The 18,153-nt window shown below is 38.9% G+C and overlaps 1 protein-coding gene across 17 annotated transcripts in view; it reads right to left on the bottom strand.

Annotated features, from left to right (window-relative positions):
- The window catches only part of NR1H4 (nuclear receptor subfamily 1 group H member 4), an 84,940-nt gene that overhangs the window by 12,270 nt on the left and 54,517 nt on the right, over window positions 1-18,153 (bottom strand). For 5 of the 17 annotated variants that reach the window (XM_065524694.2, XM_005571990.5, XM_074007594.1 and 2 more), the window contains 5 exons: window positions 17,687-17,839; window positions 15,604-15,737; window positions 14,040-14,138; window positions 13,611-13,710; window positions 9,830-9,976 (listed from right to left, as the gene is read on the bottom strand). In XM_065524694.2, coding sequence (XP_065380766.1) covers window positions 9,830-9,976; window positions 13,611-13,710; window positions 14,040-14,138; window positions 15,604-15,737; window positions 17,687-17,839 — 633 coding nt within the window. Of the gene's footprint in view, window positions 1-9,829; window positions 9,977-13,610; window positions 13,711-14,039; window positions 14,144-15,603; window positions 15,738-17,686; window positions 17,840-18,153 lie in introns of all 17 variants that reach the window. The other 12 variants (XM_074007593.1, XM_005571991.5, XM_074007595.1 and 9 more) reach the window with 3 other exon arrangements.

The raw sequence follows: 18,153 nt of genomic DNA, 5'->3' as shown, positions 1-18,153 counted from the left end.
AGAACAAAACTTTGTTTCAAAAAAACAAAACAAAACAAAATATAAACTCATTCAGTGTTAGAAAACCTATTTCAGTCCTATAATATTTTATATACTATGATTATTCCTATTTTTATTAACAATTCCAACTTAAACCCCTAGTTTGTAAGTAATGGTACATTAGGAATAAAATCAATGATGCACTAGAATTGTATAGAAACGACTCAAGCACAAATTATATCAGATATGTTCTAAAGCCTCAATTAACATAAATAAACACTCTAACTCTCATTAAAAAGCATCTCAGAGACACTTATCTTTGTGTACGTGATTGGAATTTAATAATAGCAAACAAAAGAGTATGAATTTGAAGAACAAAAAAAGAAATTTCACATCATATTCTTTAAAGAGTTCCGTAGGCATAAACAGAGTAACTTTGAGACGTTATGTTACTCTGGAATTAAATGTACAATAGAAATAAGAATGAATTGTATTAGCATAAGAATAAAAAGTTAGTCTGAAAGGTCATCTTGCAAGATCAGGTTTTTATGTGTCGTGGGGAAGAGGCAATGTTCTGAAAATCCACTGGGAGAAGGAAATTCATAAATATTAATAAATTAAAACATTATACATAATAAAATATTCAGCAGCATGTGAGTTTGGATGCTTTTTATTGTCACAATGTATGGTTGATATTTGGAGAAAGTATCTTATTATAAACTAGAAACATGCATATTTATTTACACAGATCATATTCTGGAAAACTTCATTCTTGAGCTTTTCTGAAACTTGAGGTATCACAAGTTCTGAAACTTATGAAATTACAAGCAAGGTTTTTTTCTTTTTGATTATATGTATTCTAACCAGCAAGACCCTCATCATGTCTTACCTAGTTATTGCATTAGTAGTTCTCTTTACAGGTCTCTTGTCTCAAGGTGTGATGAAGAAGTTGAGTTCTTGCCAATGGAATGCCAGTAGAAGTTACGTGTAACACTTCAGGATTATTCACTCACAGGGAGGGTGTGCCATTCTTTTTCCCCTTTGCCCTCCCTACTTGCTGGAATGTGTTTTTGTTTGTTTATTTGTTTGCTTGTTTTTAAGATGGAGTCTTACTCTGTTGCCCAGGCTGGAGTGCAGTGGCGCTATCTTTGCTCATTACAACCTCTGCCTCCCAGGTTCAACCGATTCTCCTGCCTCAGCCTTCGGAGTAGCTGGGCCTACAGGCACATGCCACCACACCCGGCTAATTTTTTGTATTTTTAGTAGGGATGAGGTTTCGCTGTGTTAGCCAGGATGGTCTCAATTTTGTGACCTCGTGATCCACCCACCTTGGCCTCCCAAAGTGCTGGGATTACAGGTGTGAGCCACCGTGCCTGGCTTGGAATGTGTTTTTACCAAAATGGTGGGGAGCCATACTGGACCATGCAGATGAAGTCAGCTCTCTGTGGATGGATGAGCATGACATCCATCTGTATGGATAGAACTATGACAGAGGGACACTACGAAGATTTCCTATCAGTCCCATTCTCCTCATGCCCAGACTATTATAAGATAAAAATACATTTCCATGTTGTTTAAGCCCTCTTTATTTTTTGTCTCTGTTACAGCAGCCAAACCTCTAACTTAAATTATGCATGAAATTTATTGTGATTAATTCTTTTCATATATATATTTCCCCTAGAAGATGAAGTCCTTGAGGATTATGACTTCATCTTATTCATCTTTGTACCACCAGTGTACTTATCCAATAGAAGTACTCAGTAAATGCTTGTTAAAAAAAAATAAGTAAACAAATACAGGTCCTAGTAGAAATGATCTTCCATTGCTACTGGACAGTTGCCCTAGTGGTAGAGTCAAATGAAAATGATAAGATTCAAAGCTGACTAAGGATCTCAAGTGAGAGGGGGTGGCTAATGAGCCACCACACTGAGAAATATGAGAAGATATTCTGATGAGAGATGACACGAGTCAGAAAGGCTTGCCTGTTCTGAAGGTTTAGGATGTAAATCATCTTTACAACTGATCATCAGAGGGTCTTTTGTTCTTTTTCTTTTCTTTTTTTCTTTTCTTTTCTTTCTTTTCTTTTTTTTTTTTTTTTTTCAGATGGAGTCTCTGTCTGTTGCCCAGGCTGGAGTGCAGTGGCACGATCTCGGCTCACTGCAAGCTCCGCCTCCCGGGTTCACGCCATTCTCCTGCCTCAGCCTCCCGAGTAGCTGGGACTACAGGCGCCCGCCGCCACGTCCGGCTAATTTTTTTTTTTTTTTTTTTTTTTTTTTTGTATTTTTAGTAGAGACGGGGTTTCGCCATGTTAGCCAGGACGGTCTCGATCTTCTGACCTCGTGATTCGCCCGTCTCAGCCTCCCAAAGTGCTGGGATTACAGGTGTGAGCCACCGCGCCTGGCCCATCAGAAATATTCTTCAGGCAAAAAACCAGTGTTTATAAAGTGCTTAATTTAATAAAAAGGAATAGGGCTGGTCACGTTGGCTCCCGCCTGTAATCCCAGAACTTTGGGATGCCGAGGCGGGCGGATCACCATGCCAGGAGATCGAGAACATCCTGGCTAACACGGTGAAACCCCGTCTCTACTAAAAATACAAAAAATTAGCCAGGCGTGGGTGGGGGCGGGGGGCACCTGTAGTCCCAGCTACTCGGGAGGCTGAGGCAGGAGAATCACTTGAAACTGGGAGGTGGAGTTTGCAGTGAGTGGACATCACAGTCACTGCACTCCAGCCTGGGCGACAGAGTGAGACTCTGTCTCAAAATAAATAAAGAAATAAAATAAAATAAAAAGAGGAATAAGACAATTGTTTCTGCCAGAGGTAGCTGATTTGTGGCAGAGAGGCTCCAGCAATATGTGGTAGCCAGAAATCATGGGAGCCCCAAGGTGTAACCTGCCTGACTTTGGTTTTTGAAGCTTTTGTGTCTTCATGGCTAGAACCACACCACTTGCCTCAACAGGTTCAATTCTGGCCCAGATTCAGAAAACTCTGAGGAACTCTGTGAAGTTGTGCATACCACTTCAGGATTATTCCTTTAAAGGGAGGGTGTACCACTCTTTTTCCCCTTTGCCCTCCCCACTTGCTGGAATGTTACCAAAATGGTAGGGAGTCACATTGGATCATGTGGATGAAGTCAACTCTCAGAAAACCCTGGGGAGCTCTGTGTGCACCTAATTCTAGGAACTTGGCTCTGGCTTTGTTTCTTGTGACAACCCCTGTCTTGACATATTGACTAAGCTTGGGGAGTTCATCTTTCTCTAAGCTTAATCACATTTCCTTGAAGCTGGGGTTTGACCACATATCCTTGAGCCCCAACTCCTATGGCATGTTCTTGAAAGATACCTTTTCTCAACAAAGTTATCGTCGAGAATGAGTGGGAAGAAATGTTGGAAATTTGAAGAGAGAGAAGGTACAAGACAATTTTCCATAAGAACAAGAGTGAACTGACTAGGGAAAAGGGATACATGGAAAGTACTGAAGTCCACTTGAAGTGTTTGATCACTAACTTTGGGTAAGCCAGTCATACTGTTTCAGTTCTCAGGCTCAAACACAGAGTAGGTAAAGAGTTGTACTCATCAGCCAGAGGGTTTTCTTAGGTGAAAGAAAGACAAAGAGTTGAGGATATCTGGTGAATGATCCAAGGAAATGATCATATTGATGAACCACGAACCCTAAGGCAAGTACTGAGGAAAGTGTGGTTAGGCAAAAGGGAGTAGAGTCAATGGCTGGAGAGTTAGTGGATGGAAGGTCAACAAATGGATTTTTTTTTGTTTGTTTGTTTGTTTGTTTTTTGAGACAGAGTCTCACTCTGTCACCCAGGCTAGAGTGCAGTGGCACGATCTTGGCTCACTGCTGCTTCCACCTCCTGGGTTCAAGCAATTCTCCTGCCTCAGCCTCCCAAGTAGCTAGGATTACAGGCACCTGCCACCACGCTGGGCTAATAGTTTGTATTTTTAATAGAGACAGGGTTTCACTATGTTGGCCAAGCTGGTCTTGAACTCCTGACCTCGTGATCCACCCACCTCAGCCTCCCAAAGTGCTGGGATCACAAGTGTGAGCCACCGCACCCGGCAATGGACATTGTTTTGGAACAAAGAATCCCTAGAGTCAGGGTACTGGAAGGTGGCACGCTGGAAAGTTAGAGGGTAATATCAGAGCAAACGGATACTTGGGACTGATATTTTGTTACTGGGATTAACAGGGTCTAGGTCTGGCATAGAATTGGTAATATCTACCTCAAAGTGCTACAACGAGCAAACAATATTTTTCGTGTAGCAGAATGTCAGCCATGGAGATGGCCCACTCAGATCACCCTTAAAGACAGCCCACAGTAGGCAGTATGGCTGGCTGATAGCTTCCAGATGCCACCCTGTGAGTGCTGAGGACACACTTTGACCAGTCTTGTCTCAACTGGTGACTGAGCATAGTGGGTGTGTTAGTGCTGGCCCATTCAGTGGGCAGCTCAGACTAGGTCCCTCTTCAATGGCCTAGCTGAGACTTTCTCAGGACTGTGCTGTGATCTGATCTGATGCTCTTCATGCCCAATCATGCCTTCCTGCTCCCCCTTCACAGGTGTCAGATCAGCATGGTGGTGTAGAGTCTCCTGGACTCCGCCTGCTTCCTCCCCCTTTATTCTTCAGAGGCATTTCCCCCAATTAACTTCTGACACATTTAGTCCCATGTTGATATCTGCTTCCTGTAGGACCCAAAGCTCACACAAACACTGAGAATACAGCCAGACACACAGTAGGTGCTGAATAATTGTTACCTTTCTGGTGCTATAATTAATAGATCCAAACATTATGCATATATGACCCTCACCTTTTTTTTTTTTGGACAAGGTCTTACTCCGTCACCCAGGCCGGAGTACAGTGGCACAATCTCAGCTCACTGCAACCTCCACCTCCTGGGCTCCAGCGACCTTCCCACCTCAGCCTCTCAACTCGCTGGGATTACAGACCCGTGCCACCATGCCCAGCTAATTTTTTAAATTTTTTTGTAAAGATGGGGTGTCACTCTGTGGCCCAGGCTGGTCTCAAGTTCCTGAGCTCAAGCAATCTTCCTGCCTTGGCCTCCTGAAGTGCTGGGATTATAGGTGTGAGCCAGCATGCTCAGCCTTATACATGCCTTTCTATAAGCATAATTTTCCTCTTAGTAGTCTTGTAAACTTTTTGGAAAACTATTTTTCCCCTTTTAGCTGACCCACAGTGGAAGGGATTTTCCCTACCTCAGGCTGGGGAAGGAATCTGGTACTAACCCAGTGGCCATCATGGAAATGGCAGCATCTGACTTGGCTCAGGACCCAGGAGATCTGATGGAGCCAGACAAAGATTTTTTTTTTTTTTTTAAGGAAGCTGAGCATCCAGGAGAGAAAAAGAGACAGGGAAAGAAAGATAGTAACAACCACTGGATAATTCTCCTGCAGATGCCCTCTCATTAAAACATTTTCATTCATATGGCAGACATTGCACCCCTCTTTTTCATTGTCTGGCAACTGAATCAACTTTAAATGACTCATCTTTGAGGAGGAGGAGGAGAGAGAACACAACAGAATTTCCATATCCAAACTGTCTTTTTCCTTTTCTTACACTCAAATGCAAAAGAGATATCTGTTCCCCAAATTAACTACAATAGGCAAGGTTTAGAAGAATGTTTAACCAACTTTGTGTTGGTTACTTGTCAGCTTTGGACATTAACAACTCTGATATTCAGGGAAACAACCATCTGGAAAGTAAATAAACAGACCAGTTTTATAGCTCTGGACACACCTTCATTCATTTTTTTCATTTGTTCCACAGAATTCTGTTGAGCACCCACTCTGAGCCAGGCACATGCTAGGTGCCTGGGATAAAATACTGACTCAAAAAGAAGAAAACCCTGTCTTATTAAGTTTTTATTATCAAACTTCAGGCAAGACTGCAGAATAAATATTAAAGTTAAACATGATTTCAAAGAGATCAAATTGGTTATGAGGTCTATTTCAACAGCTTTAAAAAAATGGGACATGCAGCTAATAAGTAGCGGAGCCCATATTCAATCCAGATTCCACAGTCAGTATCCTTAATCACCACTGTCTCCATGAATAAACCAAACACACATTTGCTAGAGTAGAGAGAGTAGAGACCTATCAGTAAAATGCATAAATTTTGTCATGAGTCATCATTCCTTTTTATTTTATTAGTTTTGTAAGAATTAGATTTTACTGATGGATTTTCTTTTCTTTTCTTTTTATTTTTTTATTTTTTATTTTTTGTTTTTGAGACGGAGTCTTGCTCTGTCCCCCAGGCTGGAGTACCGTGGTGCAATCTCGGCTCACTGTAAGCTCCACCTCCCAGGTTCACGCCATTCTCCTGCCTCAGCCTCCTGAGTAGCTGGGACTACAGGCGCCCGCCGCCACCACGCCCGGCTAATTTTTTGTATTTTTAGTAGAGACTGGGTTTCACTGTTTTAGCCAGGATGGTCTCAATCTCCTGACCTCGTGATCCACCCGCCTTGGCCTCCCAAAGTGGTGGGATTACAGGCGTGAGCCACCGTGCTCGGCTGACTGGGATTTTCTTAAAGGGAGCAGTGCCACAGTCCATGGAAGCCAGAATCAAATAAATGACAAAGCTAAGCTGCTGAGGCCTTGCCCATCACAGGTTGAAGCCACTATAATTTTCTGCATAAAGAGAGAACCACCAGTGTATGTTCAATAGTCTAAAACAACAATTATATCCATACATGTGAAAATTCAGCCTGTCCTTTAATTCTTTCCTAAGTTGAACTGTCAGTTATTGATTGTGGCTTTAAAATCAGGATACTTCAGTAGCTGGCCTAGTGACTAGCTAAACCACCCATCAGGAAAATTGAATTAGTTAAGAGAAGAAAAGCAGTAAGACTTGTAGAACTGAATGGTGCCTTGGAGGTTACCTGATTCAACCTTTTCCCCTTAGCCTGGACAAACACACACACACACACACACACACACACACACACACACACACACACACACACACAGAGAGAGAGAGAGAGAGAGAGAGATAGAGAGAGAGAGAGAGAGAGAGAGATAGACAGACAGACACACACACAATCAGTCCAGGACCAAAATCCATGTTTCTTGACAACATAATGTCTTTCGAAAGTTGATAAGCCACAAAGATATATCTCCCAGATCCTTTCTCTTCTCTCCATTTCTCCTGACAGCAAGCGTCACATCTTTGAGACTTCTTGCCTCCTAAGAGGTGACTTCTGTACTGGCTTACCCTAACACTGCTAGAAAATTTGTAAAGCTTGATTTTGACATTTTCCCTCCTCTGCTCAAAAATCTTCCATGTCTCCTGTTACTTGGGAAATAACAAAATAATTATCCTAGCATCCAAGGCCCTCAATCATCTGATTCTGTCTTTTTTTCCTCTCTATTTCCCTTTAATGTAACCCTTAATCCAGTCAGCTCAGCTACTCACCCTTCTTTGTGTGCATTCCCTGAGCTTTCTTGCCTCTTTCTCTTTGCTCCTGCTGGTCCTTCTCTCCTGCACCTTGGGTATCCAAATCAAATCTCATTCAAGTCCCAACTCAAATGCTAATAAAACTTTTTTGGAGCTCTGTCAACTAGGAGTCACCATCTCTCTGTTTTTCTCTTCCATATTTTATCATAATCATGGACAGTTAATCTCTTCCCATTAGACTGTAAGCTTCTTAGGGGAAAGAACATGCTTGATTTCTCTCTTCACTGCCACCATAGTACCTTGCCCTTAAATATTTGATAGACTAGTAAATCAATGAATATGTTAAGAATAATACATCTTTTTAAAGTGTGTGGTTTTAAAATCTACCAATGATGCTAGTTACACTTTTTGTTTTTAACTAGGAAAAAACACAATGACTATGGAAATATGTCATTAAAATTAAAAATAATTTTCCTTTTAAAAAATTATTTCACTTATATTACAGATGCAGAACTGCCTGAAAACTTTCCCTCTAATCTCTATCCTAAAATATTGGTTTTAAAAGTCTTTAAATTTGCTTTGGTTAATAATAAGACGATAATACTTTAGAAAGAAATGATCTTGAGAAGTCATCTCATTCATTCTCCACTCCCAACCCATATATGAAATCTCTCGGGAAAATAAGAACTCATCCTGTCTTAAGGATCTTCTAAGATAAATTGCACAGAATTCCTGGTAATTCATCTCAATGTCTCTTGAGCTTCCCTGTCACAGTGTTACTCCACAATAAGTTAAACACTGAGTAACTTGTGCTATTATCTCAACTCTTGAGAGTTAGTATAGCATAGTGGTTAAGACACAAAACTTCTTTTTTTTGAGACCGAGTCTCACTCTGTTGCCCAGTCTGGAGTGCGGTGGTGCAATCTTGACTCACTGCAACCTCCATCTCCCGGGTTCAAGCAATTCTCCTGCCTCAGCCTCCTGAGTAACTGGGATTACAGTGCTACCACGCCCAGCTAATTTTTTATATTTTTAGTAGAGATGGGGTTTCACTGTGTTGGCCAGGCTGGTATTGAACTCCTGATCTCAAGTGAGCTACCCACCTCTGACTCCCAAAGTTCTGAGATTATAGGCATGAGCCACTGCGCCCATCTGACACAAAGCTTCTGAAATCAGACTTCCTCTCTGTCATTGGGAAAGTTATTTAATCTTTCTTTGTCTCAGCTTTTTCATCTGCAAAATGGGAATGATAATAGTATTTATTCATAGAATATTTGAGAAGATTAGATGAAATCATATATGTATTTAGAAAAGTGTCTGAAACCGACCATGTGTGGTGGCTCATGCCTTTAATCCTAACACTTTGGGAGGCCGAGGTAGGTGGATCACTTGAGGCCAGGAGTCCAAGACCAGCCTGGCCAACATGGTGAAACCCTGTCTCTACTAAAAATATAAAAATCAGCTGGGTGTGATGGCGTGCACCTGTAGTCCCAGCTACTTGGGAAGCTGAGGCACAAAAAAATCACTTGAACCCAGGAAGGAGAAATTGTGGTGAGCCAAGATCACGCCACTGCACTCCAGCCTAAGCAACAGAGCAAGATTCTGTCTCCAAAAAAAAAAAAAGTTAACTTTGGTCGGGCATGGTAGCTCACACCTGTAATCTCAGCATTTTGGAAGGCCAAGTAAGGCTGATCATTTGAGACCAGGAGTTTGAGACCAACTTGGGAAACATGGAGAAACCCTGTCTCTACTAAAAATACCAAAATTAGCTGGGTGTGGTGGTACATACCTATAATCCCAGCTACTCGGGAGGCTGAGGCACAAGAATTGCTTGAACCTGGGAAACAGAGGCTGCAGTGAGCTCAGGTCACACCACTACACTCCGGCCTGGGCAAAGAGCAAGACTCTGTCTAAAAAAAAAAAAAAGAAAAGAAAAGAAAGAAAAGAGAAAGAAAGAAAAAGAAAAGTATCTGAAACCTAGTAAATGACATATAAATGTTACTATTAAAATGTCTTCTTATTTTATTTTGATACAGATATAAAATAGCTGGATACTTAGTCTTACATACCTGAAGATTTTAAATAAATAATCTTTTTTTTTTTTTTTTTGGCTGAAGAATCCCAGTTCCTTTGTGCTAGTTTTTAAAAATCAGATGAATTTTCCAATCTTTACAAAAGTCTTCCTTTGGCTCTTCATCTTAGTGCGGTAAAGGGGTAGTTTTGCTACTTTGCTATTACAACAGAGATATTTGAACCAAGCCTCTAGAAGTCTTATCTATTTAACATGTATCTTTTTAGAGTCATTCTTCATGCTAGGCACAACAGGCATATAACATTGCGTAAGATGGGCAAGAGCCCCGCCTTCATGGAGCACACAAATTTTACTCATAGAAACAAACTCTTTTACCATTAGCCAAATCACTTACCACTATTTCGAATTCTTTCTTCCAATAGGTCAGAATGACCAGACGGAAGTTTCTTATTGAAAATCTCAGCTGAACGAAGGAACATAGCTTCAACCGCAGACCCTTTCAGCAAAGCAATCTGGTCTTCATGGTCCAAAGTTTGAAATCCTAGGTAATGATGATAATCAAATTAGTATCAAGGAGTAACAATATTTTATGATAACCATCATTGCCATTGATAAAACATTTTCATTAAGTGATTTTGTAGTTGTTTTACAATTGGGTAGTCTAGTTGAGTCCATTTGTACTCGCCAACAAAATAGAGGTTGTTATCTTCATTGAGCAGAATTTATTAAACAAGCTGGGCAAAGGGAGATGTCAAGTCCAAGCAGATACATATATTATGGCATAGATACACTGATTCAGATGAAGAAACCCTCAGAAACTAGATGCAGGCAGATTTTCTTTGAGCCATTCTGTTAGTCACACCTGATGTGACAGGGTCAACTCTGCAGATTGGAAGCATCTACAAGCCAGAAAAAACTTCATATGCACCCAGAATATTCAGCTAACTCATGAGTCTTTAGTCAAGCTAAAGAATGGGTAGTATTTCCCAAAAAAAAGCCAATCAAAGTCAAATTGGTGTATCTGCTCTGAACTTAGTACTGCAACACACAGGGTAGGGGAAAATCAGAAAAATATGGTAAGAATTGCCAACCTGATGAAATATAACACTGCCTGGAAAATTCAAAGTCGTTATCCAGGCTTATATGGTACAGTCCCAACAGCTTCTCTGAACTCATTTTCTACTCCTTATTCCCCCTACTTTTTGTGTTCCAGCTACACTGACCCCCTGGCCCTGCTGTGAGCACACAGCCTCTTTTTGCCTCAGAGATGAATGTTCTTCCCAGATATCCCCAAGCCCCGTGCCCCGCTCCCTCCTGCAATCAAGCCTCTGCTCCAGCATTCCCCAATCTAAAATATACTCCCCACCACTACTAGTATCTACCTTCTTTATTTTAATTTATAGAACTTATCACCACCTGACATGATATTATAGATTTATTTGCTTATTCATTAATTATCTGCCACCTCTACTGGAGTGTACATTTCTTGGAGGTAGAGGCTTTGTTTTTATTTTCTTTTGTATCTCTGTTTCCTGGCACATAACAGGTACCTAAGAATTATTTGTTGGATAATTGACGGATTGAATGAATGAATGAATGGGAAACAAAACACAAGCTCATGTGCATGCTGGCACATATACTCACATAAATAGAGATAACACCATAAGGGTCTAAATGGCGTAGGAAGAACTAAATAGCAAAGGGAGTATAGAGGAGAGAACAACGCTAAAGACTGAGCCACCATCCTAGAGAATCTAAGAGCTTCTTTGAGAAAAGGGGCCATGCCTTACTGCTTTCAGGGACTCCAGCACCCTGGACAGTGCCTGGCACAGGGTGTGCTCAATGAATACTGAATGGAATGATTCAATTCAGTTTTTCACAAAATATCCCTTCAGTATTGGTACTATATCTCTACTATTACTACTTGTAATAATGCTATCTCTGTCATTATTGTCCATTTTTTTCCTTCTCAAGGGTCTTTTGCCTTTTATTTCCTTCCATATTTTAAATTTTTTCCTTCTGCTTTACTCATTGAACACACATAATTGTACTCACTCCCTCAGGAATTAAGCTAGGCACTGGGAATTAAGATATGCTAAGATGTTACTATTGCTTTCAGATAAGCTACCTTCTTATGAATAAAGTTTTTATTTGTCTTCAATTATTTCTTGATTCAAGACCAAGTGACCATGTGAACTTACAAAATCTCTTCCCATAAATAACCAAAAACATCTCCCTTGTCCAGTTCTTTCCCCCACAGTTTTTACTTTTATGTCATCCAGTTTTTTATTGATACTGTCTTCCGTTTAATTAGCATATAGTAAATTAAGTTCCTCTTTCATTGTTAATAAAGAAATGACAGCATAGTAGTGTTTCAATGATAGTGAGAACTTTCTCCTCACACTTTATGAGTTTTATGTAGGCTTATGTCTATCTGTGACACATTTAATAAAATAATAGCATAATGATGGCAAAAAGAAGGCAAATTAACATGTTTAATTAACATCCTATATCAGAAGTTATCTTCTGTAATTTAATATTATAGTATTATGCTGCTATACAAGGTATTTATTACACTCTTCTAGACCATGGGATTTCAATACACCAATATTTTCATAAACATTGAAACAACTAAAATCCATTAGCTTAGATAGCATTGATGATGTGGCAAAAAGAATTTGAGGCTAGGATATAAGAAGACTCCCACATTCTAGTTTCTATACTGGCACCATCAGAATGAGTGTGGATAAGTTAAGTCCCTCTCCCTCACCTTACACATACAACTGTTCCTCAAGCCCTATCAGTTTTTGAATCTCTCTTCTTTTTGTTTCTTCTTCTCTTCCCCACTGCTATTGCTTTATTTCAAGCCCTGTTGCCTGGACTTGTGCAGTAGCATACTACCTGATCTTCCCTGCCCCCAGGCCGTTTCCATTCAAATTCATCTTACATGAACCTGATTAAGTCATTTCTGTATAACAAAAACTTCATCATTTCCCTCTGTTACAAAAACCACCAAAATCTCTTTACTATCCAGGGGACACAGATTAAATTCCTTAGTTAGGCCTTCATCAGTCTGGTACCAACTTACCTTATTGTCTAACCTAGGAGCCCACCACAGACACTATGCTATTACCACACTGAATTTTCTCTCTCACCTCGAATAATCCTATTCTTGTATGCCTCAGTGTCTTTTAACAAGCAGATCTCTCGGCCAGGCATGGTGGCTCACTCCTGTAATCCCAGCACTTTGGTCAAGGCAGGCAGGTCACTTGAGGTCAGGAGTTTGAATCCAGCCTGTCCAGTATGGTGAAATCCCATCTCTACTAAAAATACAAAAATTAGCTGGGCGTGGTGGCATGTGCCTGTAGTCCCAGCTACTCAGGAGGCTGAGGCAGGAGAATTGCTTCAACTAGGGAAGCAGAGGTTGCGGTGAGCCAAGATCATGCCATTGCACTCCAGCCTGGGCAATAGAGCGAGACTCCGTCTCAAACAAAACAAAACAAAAACAAAAAAACAAGCAGATCTCTCATCTTGGAATGCTGCTTCTTCTCCATGCCAACTGGAAAACTTCTTTTTCTTTTAGACTCAACTCAAATATGATCCTCCCTGAAGTCTCTCCATCTTTCCTAGACACAATTAGCAACCAGTTCCTCTCTGTTCAAACAGCACTTTGTATGTATGTGTATGTATGTGTATTTATTATTATTATTATTATCACCTTTGACCACTCTCCCTGAAGGTAACAGTCAGGCACTTAGTATAGAGTAGGTATCAACAACTGCTTCCTGAAGGAATAAATGGGTGAATGACAACCTTGCAAAGTTTCAATTTTTAATCTACTGATTTCAAAGAGTTATTATACATTATTTTAAATATCCTTTCTAGTTCTAATATCTTATGTCTATAGTAGTTAGACTTGTTAGTTTAAATCAGATATTAGATGATTTTCATTTTACAAAGAACAGACCTGCCTTTCTCAATGTCACAAGACTATTGCAGAGAATAGCAGTGAAATAAGTACATGTGAAAATACTTGGCAAAGTAATACTGAAAATAGAGCTGATCTCACAGGAATGTTTTGAAAAATAAAACACCGTGTGTAAAACAGGTAATCTAATCTGTGAGCGCATATTTAAATTCTCAATAAATATTAACTTTGATTATTTAAAAAGTACCTGGTAGCTTTTTTGTGAATTCTACAAGAACTTGTACATGATTGGTTGCCATTTCCGTTAAAATGAGAAAATTTTCTTCTGCACTGAATTCTTCTTTTAACTAAATTTTAAGAAAAAAAAAGATTAATAAGTAGATAAGAAAATGATAATATAAAACCTATTAGACTAAAGAAAAACTAGATTTAGATGATAAAATTTGAAAACTCATCTTACTGTTTCTCAGATCTTTGGAGGGCAATTATCAAGATAGATGGGAGACTTCTTACTCTTGAATTGTTTAATGTTGCTAAGAGTTTAAAAGTCTAACTTGAATTCTCAGCTCTAATCATTTCAAAGTAACATATTCACATATAAATTATACCTTCAAGGCAGTAAAATCTCCAGGAAATATTAACATTAAACCCACATATTTTCAGATATTATACATACAATTTTATTTGTTATTTCCTGAGGCATCTTCTGTTTGCTATATGAATCCATAATATAATGTAGAAGATTCTGTTGATCTGGGGTGAGTTCAGTTTTCTCCTACACTGGCAAGAAAATAAAAGGTGTTAGGGAAGTTGTGTATAAAGCCTTCTTTCTATATGGGCATTCATCTGGAGGGAACTAATAGCAGAAATTATTTTTTTTTAAAAGCCATAAATACAGCAGGAATTATGAGCTCTAATAGAGTGTATAATTTCTTTCTCTGGGTCCTCGGGCAGGCCATATCACATTTCACTGTATTTTCCCATCTATAAAATATGAATAACAAAATATTTCACTTGTGTATTTCTTAGGAATAAATGGTAGTCTGGATATGAAGACTAGTGAGCCCATTCATATTGAAGGTCACTGAAAGTTCAAGCTTTAATTATAACTAATGAAAGGTTCTCACATAGTATGACTACTATGAATACTACATTCATATGGTATTCAACATGAATTCCACTTGGAGAAATCATCTAAGAGTACTCATGTGGAGGAGGGAATCAACAAACTGTGGTCCATGGACCAAATCCATTGGATTGTAACACAGCCACACTCATTTGTTTATGTGTTGTCTATGCTACTTTTGCACTAAAATGGGAGAGTTGAGTAGTTGTTGTAGATACTATGTGGGCAAAGCTCTTTAAAGAAAAATGTTTGTCAACCTCTAAAATAGAGAGTCAATAATCTGGACAATTCAGACCCCAAACATCTCCTTCTCCCTCTACAGCATCTTTTGAAGAGTGTGAATAATTATGTCAACTCTTTGCTTTCTTATACCAAAGTGTTACTGACGAAGCACTATGGCAAAATAATGCTTTCATATAAAATACTTTTTCTTAAATAAATATAAAATTATGGATTTATAAAACTAAATGTGGATAAAGTTTTGTCAATAATGAATAAATATTGAGAAGGGTATGGTTTGGACAATCGTAGCTTATTGGTTTTTCAGCTAATGGCAAAATAAAATTCCATCAAGTGTCCTGTGCATTCTCACAATGTGTTTGTCTAAACATCTTGGATGATGTTCCCCTATTTTGTCTTGAGTTGCTCAATGGATTTCTTGAGAAATTTGTGACCTCAGTGTGTAGCACTTTCTCTATGGGTCCACACATGTGTATTCACCCTGTTTTACTCATTTATAAGGATTAATCCATAGCCTCTATTGAGACCACATTCTTCCCAGTTTGAGCCTTTCTTCTCAAAAAGAGGGAAAAAATGGTCAATACTCAGTGGGAAAAAATCCATTTTATACACCAAATCATTCCTGCTGGCAAACACTAGGTAGTAGGACTGGAATGGAGTCAGAGAGAAGGAAAACTTTCACTTTTTAGTTTATGCACTGCTACTATTTGAATGTTTACATTGAAGTATGTATTAGGAATCCATTTTAATGAACAATTGGACTAGAAATTCAGCTGTGCCTGTGGCTTTAATTTGAAAGCCTCCTGGCCAGCTCACTATGTACCTAGAAACTCAGTTCCTGCCAGTCTTGGCAGACACCATTGCATATTATTACCCTGCATGACTTGGTTGTCGAGGTCACTTGTCGCAAGTCACGACCTTGACTGTCTTCATTCATGGTCTGATCTGCATGCTGCTTCACATTTTTTCTCAGTCGCTTAGATTTACACTGAATTTCAGTTAACAAGCCTAAAATAAATAAGCATAGAGACTTCACCAATCACAGAAAGTACTGTTGGGTGTGTGGTCATAAAACCACTGATATGTACCTGGCCCAGAAGATCCCCTATGCAATGACACAGAACTAATGCTAGCCCTTTATGCGTTTTAAAAAGGGAAGGCCAAGGTTTGAGACTTAATCTTGAACAAGTAGTTTAACCTCTGTGAATCTCAGTTTCCTCATTTGTAAAATGGGAATAATATCTACCTTATAGAGTTTTTTGTAGATTAAAAGCAATCAGATCATTTAAAAATGGCCTTTATATAAAGAATTTGTGATACGAAAGCATTGTACAAATGCAAGGGATTCAGTCAATGAAAAGGTGAATGACACTCTCCCTGTTCCTGCTCTAGGGGACCATGAAAATTGGTGTTTTAAAACATGCCATTAATATTAGTTTCAGCCATGTTTACATATTGTACCAGAAGAAGGATATTGAATTTCACATTAAACATATATAAACTTATTGAGAAAAATAAATGTTAGCATCCTTTAGGGATATTTTTAAAATCCTGTTAATTTTGAGAACAGTGCCAATTCCCGAGAATATAGTTAAAAATAAAAATAATACAAGGTGACTTTAAAAATGTCTTTGAATGATCAATCAACCTCATTGATTTACACTTAAAGGGAGCTATTAAAAATAATGTAAAACAATCTTCCCTTCATCCCATTTAACGTCCTTACTCTTCTCTCAATGCCAATAAAACAAAGTTCCAGGAATTTCTTTGTACAGGTAATTTATTTTATAGAACCATGAAATATCTGCATCTGTTACTGGACGAGTTTGTGTTCGTAAATATTATAGATTGCTATATGTGGCTTCATGCAAAATGTCCTCAGAGCTCCAGCTGGAACAAGTTCATATCTAAGTGATGAGCAATATGAGCTGCGCAGTGTCAGAGTAAGTGTTTCCATTGTGAGACTGGATTCCAGCAGCAGCCCCTATTGCAGGCTCTCATTTCATGTATGCTAAGATGAGATTGTGATCAGCTGCTATAAAACTTTCATCCACCCAGAGCTGGATTATTTACACAGACCTATTTTCCCCCAACCGGCACGCATTATTTCCCTGGGTCCATCTCAGTTGCCTGTACAGTTTGGTAACAATAGAACTGGAGTCACCTTCTGAAGGCTTTTATTTCATGTGGCATTCCCTGCCTGAATGCTATCATCCCCTTGGTGACATTTGTTTGTCTATTTGTGTTTTGAGGAGAAACAGGACATATCTCAGAATCTGAGTGGTCTGTAGAATTTGCAGAATGAAAAATTAATTATGTTATATACTAGCATGCATTCCAATTTTTGATGAAGATTATAGTTCCTCACAAAGCCAGCAGTTTAATACAGTGTCTCCTTATCAGATAGAAGGACAAAATTATATTAAAACTGGGAGTAGTTAATTTCCGGTGTAAACCTATACAAATTGGTTCAAAGCTGCACTAAGACAGATTCTTAATAAAATGACTTGGTTTAAAACTCTATTTAGACAATTCAGAGGCAGTTATACCTTATAAAGCACTCTTATTTTTTTCCACAATAGTGAATTTGTATGCTAATTAAGCAATACATAATAAGTATATTAAAATCAAATTTAGAGGAAACTTTTAGACTGTCATTCGTAGCTTATTAAAGCACGTTACTTGAATGGTATGCTAATGCCACTGGGCTCCATGTATAGTTCACTGCGACAAAGAACAACAACAACAACAACAACAAAAATAGACATTTCTTTTGGGTGACTAAAATGCTCTTTAGTTGACAGTTTGGACAATTTCAGTGGTTCATTACCCTTTTCAAGAACTTAGATGGCTTAGGTTCCTTCTTTAATATGTGAAGTAGCACTGTCGTGATGAGTTACCTGACATCTGCCTCCTTAAGAGATTTTTAGTGAAATGTAGTTGCTTGAAGTGAATACCTGTATACATACATTCAGCCAACATTCCCATCTCTTTGCATTTCCTTAGTCGACACTCTTGACACTTTCTTCTCATGTACATATCCATCACACAGTTGCCCCCGTTTTTACACTTGTACACGGCGTTTTTGGTGATGCTTCTCCTGAAGAAACCTGTGGGAGAAACACTGAAAAGTGTAAAAAGTCCTCTTACAGCTTCTCAGGAAAAACACAGGTATGGATTGAGAGATGCCAGGACATTTTCTCACAAACTGCTAAAGAGCACCCAGGCCACCCTTGAACACACCAGTGACAAATACTTTATATGACATTGTGTTGTCAAGAAGGCTGTTGTTTTTAATTTATCTTTCAGAAATAAAGACAAGTTTGAATTATAGCCTCTCTTAGGAAAAATGTGAATTTGTTTTCTAAGATAAATTACTTTCATAGATCTTTATTGGGGGACAATTCTATGCCACTGAGCACTA

This window comes from Macaca fascicularis, chromosome 11 (assembly GCF_037993035.2).
Source record: "Macaca fascicularis isolate 582-1 chromosome 11, T2T-MFA8v1.1".
In the NCBI taxonomy this organism is placed as follows: Eukaryota; Metazoa; Chordata; class Mammalia; order Primates; family Cercopithecidae; genus Macaca; species Macaca fascicularis.
Note: the sequence above shows the minus strand (reverse complement) of the source record. Positions and strands in the feature narration are given on the sequence as shown.